This window comes from Stigmatopora argus, chromosome 17 (genome assembly GCF_051989625.1).
Source record: "Stigmatopora argus isolate UIUO_Sarg chromosome 17, RoL_Sarg_1.0, whole genome shotgun sequence".
NCBI classification, from domain to species: Eukaryota; Metazoa; Chordata; class Actinopteri; order Syngnathiformes; family Syngnathidae; genus Stigmatopora; species Stigmatopora argus.
In genome coordinates this window covers 11411845-11417210 of record NC_135403.1, presented here as the reverse complement: position 1 = coordinate 11417210, position 5366 = coordinate 11411845, and the positions used below count along the sequence as shown (strand labels likewise).

General features: G+C 50.9%; 2 protein-coding genes across 3 annotated transcripts in view; one reads left to right on the top strand and one right to left on the bottom strand.

Moving 5' to 3' along the window:
• rpl21 (ribosomal protein L21) overlaps positions 1-5366 on the top strand; it is a 66125-nt gene that overhangs the window by 34751 nt on the left and 26008 nt on the right. The window lies entirely within an intron of this gene.
• On the bottom strand, positions 705-5170 carry rnf6 (ring finger protein (C3H2C3 type) 6). Of its 2 annotated transcripts, none has more exons than XM_077624713.1 (4): positions 5051-5170; positions 4057-4212; positions 3676-3834; positions 705-3364 (listed from the first exon to the last, which is right to left on the bottom strand). In XM_077624713.1, the coding sequence occupies exons 2-4, from the start codon at positions 4202-4204 to the stop codon at positions 1545-1547; spliced, it is 2127 nt and encodes a 708-aa protein (XP_077480839.1). In that variant the 5' UTR covers positions 4205-4212; positions 5051-5170; the 3' UTR covers positions 705-1544. The 2 variants fall into 2 exon arrangements, with proteins under 2 accessions (XP_077480839.1, XP_077480842.1); XM_077624716.1 differs by lacking the exon at positions 5051-5170 and adding an exon at positions 4399-5019.

The following is a 5366-nucleotide window of genomic DNA, read 5'->3' as shown; positions in this document are numbered from 1 at the left end:
CGAAGAGAAGGTAGAACAGACTAGCTTGTGTTGTCCGAGAGCATCACATCACAATAAGAGGATGTAGCCTCAAAATTAGGGCTGGTTTAACATAATTTACTTCATCTTAACATTATTTTCTTGTTTGTATTTCTAGTTTTATCACTATGTAAAATTATCATTACACATTTATGACTATTTATAAGAAATATTTTCAAAAAGTATGCGCAGTCTCTTTTGTTTTGAAGAAACATAAACGACGTCTCCTTCTCTTCTGTCAAGCTTGACATCGCATTCGCGCCAATTCTCATCGTCATCGCGTCAGGTGCATGCTCAAACTAATCACGATTTCAAAACAAGTACATGAAAAGGGACAATTAGTATGATTTATTCCAATTATAACTTGTTTAGACTTTAATTTTATTAGATAATCTATTTTTGAAACGTGTAGTTTCACAAGAGTTGTGAAACACGAGACAATAACCATAGTTGTATGTGTCATACCTTTTACTTTGAAGAGAAAAAAATGACTTCCATTTGTCTTTCTGATCGCTTCACCACACTCCTATTGCGCATGTTAACAGTTAGCTAGTTCCATAGTTTAATAACTTATAACGAATAAAAATGAAACAGGTCATTGCATACAACAAAGCTGTATATTGTTATGAGGTTGTCAATGCATGAACTGTCAACATGGGTTGATCTTAAAAAAGGAAAACAAATCATACCATAGAAGTTTTATTTACTGTCATCACATGGCAATTTGATACACACATTGGTGGTTTCAATAATTTCGGATCTTCCCCCATCTTAAATAGAAACGGAATAAATATTGACTCGTGACATGAGGAGCCCCCGCCGGGTTTGTGCTGATTCTGCCAGGCGAAATCCTTCCATTGCACAAATTCATACTTCGGGAAGCATGACTTTAAAATCCTAGTTTTTATTTGAAACTGTATTGCACGTCTAAATCATTGACAGGTGAATGGCTTTTGTTTTTAGGATGACTTCTGCATTGTTGTGTGGAGAGAACATGACAAATTATAAGTACTCAACCAAGATTAATACAAAATCGATCGCAAATTAAATACGGGAACTCAAATATCGCACTGCCTCGACTTACAAATTGGATTCAATCCATTTTACTCCTATCTCAAATGCTGTCAAATAAAGCGTTAAATTTGCAAGTCAAGGTACCGTAATCCATTTTGTTAAAGCGACTATAAAGGGACAATTTAATAGCGCGTCAAGTCAAATTTTCTGCATTACTGGTTGGGTATTTACAGTCGACGGCGAGCAAATCATGTTTAAAAAAGAAAAAAAAAAGCTTTCTGAAAGAATTCAGACTATGAGCAGCAGCTAACAAAAGTCCACCTGCCGATGAAATCCTGACAGATACAGAAGGAGGAAGCGGAAATCAAAAAAAGCCTAAAAAAATAAACTTTATTCTCTGAATTTATGCCTTTCTTCAACCATACTCTACGGAACTGTGGGTTCCATCTCGACTCCCTGGCAGAAATGAACGCACTAGTTATGTACACACGGAAGAAGCAGCCGGTAGCGGGTCAGTCGTGGTGCGCCGGCGCCGCCGCCGTGGCCGCCGGCGCCGCTGCCGGCAGGATGGGCTGGCGGCAGATGGGGCAGGTGTTGTTCTCCGAGAGCCAGCGGTCGATGCAGTGGATGTGGAACTCGTGCGCGCAGGGTAAGCGCCGCAGCTTGTTGCCCTGCGCGTACTCGTTGATGCAGACGCTGCAAGCGCGGCCCGCCTCGCCCTCCAGGCTGGCTTGGCCGTACGAGCGCGTGGCTAAATTGTCAATCTGCTCTTTGGTGAGGCCGCGCGGGTGCTCGTCGTCGTCTTCGTCGTTCAGGAGGAAGAACTGCGCCAGGCGGAGGATGGGGAGGGTGCCGTTTTCCACCAGGTTGTTGGTGTCTCTGCTCGTGGGTCGGGCGTCGGCGACGCCGGCCACGCTCCCGGCCAGTCGAGCCTGACCGACGGGTTCCTCTTCCATGCTCGTCGGACCCGCTCTCTCCTGCTGCGGCCCACCCGAAACCGCTTGAAGCGAAGCGTTCTCGTGGGCCGGGCCGGCGTCGGGGTTCGGGACGGCGACGTCCACGTGGGCGGCGGGGGCGGCGCTCTCGGAGTCCGCCTCCGTCTCCATGAGAGAGCTGAGCTCCCCGAACCCGGTCATGATCTGCCGGAGGATGGAGCGCAGGGCGGTGGAGTTGGGCTCGCCCAGGCCCGTCTCGCTGATCCGCCGCAGCGGGATCCGGATTGTGCTGACGTAGGTGCGGATCCCGGCGCGCTCCGAGCGGGAGATGGTGCGCCGGAAGCCGCCGCTGTCGCTCTCGAAGGTGACGGTGTTCTCGGCCACGCGGGCCCGGGAGCGCGTCCTGCTGGCGATGCTGTCGCGGTCCCTATTTTCTCCGGGTCGGATCCGTCTCACCTGCAAGTCCAGCATGATCGTTGGGTGACGTCGGACCGAAGAACCTCCAGCCCCGGTGGACTGCGATTCACTCTCTGCATTCTCGGCGTTGGACTCCGCCGCGGCGGAACCGGCGACCGCCGCGACCTCCGTGGAGACAGAGCTCGTCCCGGCGTCGACGATGTGAATGCTCGAGCCGCTAACGGTGCCGCTGGACGCCGGCGCGCTAGTGGAACTTCTTTGCAAAGGAGAGCGACTTCGTCTCGTCGCGCGGGCCGGGGCGGCGCCGTTCCACGAGGCCGCCACTCGCCGCCAACGCCCCCGGGATCGAGTCCGACGCCCTTCCGGTCCCGCCGGCGGCGTCTGAGACTCCGCCTGGGGCGAAACGCGGGGGCAGTCGAGAGATAAAGTCACGTCGTCTCGGTTCTGCTCCAGTTCCGCGTTGGCGGGCAGGTGCGGTGAAGTCGTGGACTGGCGCGCCTGAGAAACAGTGGGCGGTGGTACTAAAGAGTACATGGTATCTCCTCTCCGTTGCGCGGGCGGCGTGGCGGGGGTCGAAATCGAAGGGGCGGTGCTACTGCTGCGCGTACGCCGAGTCTGCACCCTTCTGCTGAGTGCCGGTCGAGGCGTCGGGTAAGGGGCCGGCCTGGGCGCGGCGGACGGGCGGGCGGCGCCGGAAGAAGCGGCGCGGCTCGGCAGCGGGGTCAAACCCGGCGCGGCGGCCGGTTGCTGGGGTCCCTCCACGGCGTCGCCGTGTTCCCCCGCATCCGGCTGCTCGTGGTTGATGTTGATCTCCAGACTGAAGCGAAACTCGCCGCTGTTGGGGTTGGTCCGGCTAACGGCGCGCCACGTCTGGTTGCCGCTCTGCCCGCTGCGGGTGGCGTTTCCGGTGCGCCGGAACGTGTTCAACCACTCGAGCAATGAGTCGCCGTTAGACGCTTCTGCACCTGGTTCTGTATTTCCTGCAAGTGAAGGACGTATCTTAGTCTTTGTTTTGACTTGGCAGGAAATGGCAACGCAAAGTGAAAGTAGTTACAAAATATATCATTCACAACTCATACTCTGTGATTACCATATACCTAAAGAGACAGAAATACTATGGAACACCATTAATTAATGCTTTGCAATTCCAATAAGAAAATATTAAACAGACATAAAAAAATAGAGATCGCCTACTAAAAATGTAGATATTCCCATTGTTAACATTAGTAATTTACAGTGATAGTGGAGACGTTTGAACACTAGTCTCCAATGTTATGAAAGCCAGTCCTACCCAGTCCTCGTCTCCCTGCGGGCCCTCTGTCCTCTCCGCTGGGCGCTTGCTGCTCTAGCGGCTCGACGACCGGCAAGCGTTGCTCGTTGCCGGACTGGGACGACTCGCGCTCCTTGGCACCGTCAAGACGTTGCTGTAGCTCTTCGGCTGTTACTTCTCCTGCAGGGGGTGTTTAAAAAAAAAAAAACTGTTAAAGCTTGTTTTCTAAAATGTCTGTCTTCGCTTAAGACTACGTAGACCAATTCCCTGAAAGATAGGATGACGGTCCAACGATTACGTTTTTCGGTTCTTGACCAGTTCACCTGAAAAGGTGCGCGTTAAGACGTCAAGTCGTTTTTTTTTCCCGTGCACTACCGACAAAACAAAAGCGTCCCTCCTCACCGGGGGTCCCCAACAGGTTGCTGTCTCTCATGAGCCGATACTCCTCTTCGCTCAGGTCGTTAATAAAATGATAGTAGGCCTCCTCCCTGCGAAGACGCTCGGCCTGTCTCCGACGCTCGTCTCCCCCGCCAGGAGGGTCCATCACCATGAACGGTGCTGGCAAAAACAACACAGCAATGTCACTATTTGCCCACCGGAGTTATGACATTAACATCTCCGCTTATAAACCAAGAATGAGGCGATGTGCCTAATCTGTAAACAGATATTGTCAGCGTCATCCATTTTGGCTCGGGAGATCTACGGAGAGCCTACTGACAAAAAAACGTCGGTTAACTTGCTTACGTTTGCTTGGGCGAATTCTTTGTAAGGCTAACGATCGAGATTTGAGCCACTAAACTGCCGCTGAAGGACCCCCTCGCGTCGGCGTACTCCGATCGGGCGTTCATATTAGCTAAGTTTTTTGACAGTAGCTACGGAAGGCCACGTTGAAGACAGGGGCGATAAAGCAAGCTAAAGTGGCGCTTTCCTCCCCGGGACGGCAGCCAATCGTGAGCCCGCTTGCGATGAGTGACATGCCGACTGTCCAATCGTGTCGCGCGGAGGTGGGACAAACTCAAAGGACAGGCTCTCCGCGTAACCGAAAGCAAAGACAAAAGAATGTGTTTTTTTCCGCTCAAGTGTAACGGAAAATCTGCGCAAAGCTTAGCGTGTGTCACCAGCTAACGCAGAACTACTTGGGCGCCCACCGCGATAACGTTAAGAAACAATATGAATGCGCAACGCCTTAGTGGCTAGCGGAGTCCCAGCTAGTTAGCGCAAGTGACGATAGCGAATAGCAACCCGAACACAACGTTAGCTGACCCGTAGCCGAATAATTGACGCCGTTATACATCGTATAAACAGTCGTACTATGGAGTCAACGTGCGAGGTCGATACCGACAAACATCGGCGTGGATTTACGTGAGATGACAACGAAAGAGAAATGACATAGTACCCGATAGAGCCGTTGTAATATGGACGGTTCCCTTCGTTTTCCCTTCTCTCGTTCTACCCAAGATGGGACCAAGTGGTGTTACGGGCTATACAATCCGTGTAATAACATACAATATTATCTTCTGCTGTCGAGGTTCCTGAGTCAATAAAACGCAGATTTTGAAGCTAAAGAACCAAATAAAAACCTCACATGTTGGTCAATATTTATTTTTTAAATACAGCCATGACTTGAATTAAACCATTTGATGTACAACATATGAAAGGGTGTTCTAATGTAGAACAAAGGTCAAATATGACCCACATTTATTTCTCATGTT

Coding starts and splice junctions, on each gene's coding strand:
- rnf6 (XM_077624713.1), bottom strand. CDS start 4,204: ATGGTGATGGACCCTCCTGGCGGGGGAGACGAGCGTCGGAGACAGGCC. Junction 3,835..4,056: donor CAACCTGTTGGGGACCCCCG/GTGAGGAGGGAC, acceptor CACCCCCTGCAG/GAGAAGTAACAGCCGAAGAG. Junction 3,365..3,675: donor CGCAGGGAGACGAGGACTGG/GTAGGACTGGCT, acceptor CTTCACTTGCAG/GAAATACAGAACCAGGTGCA.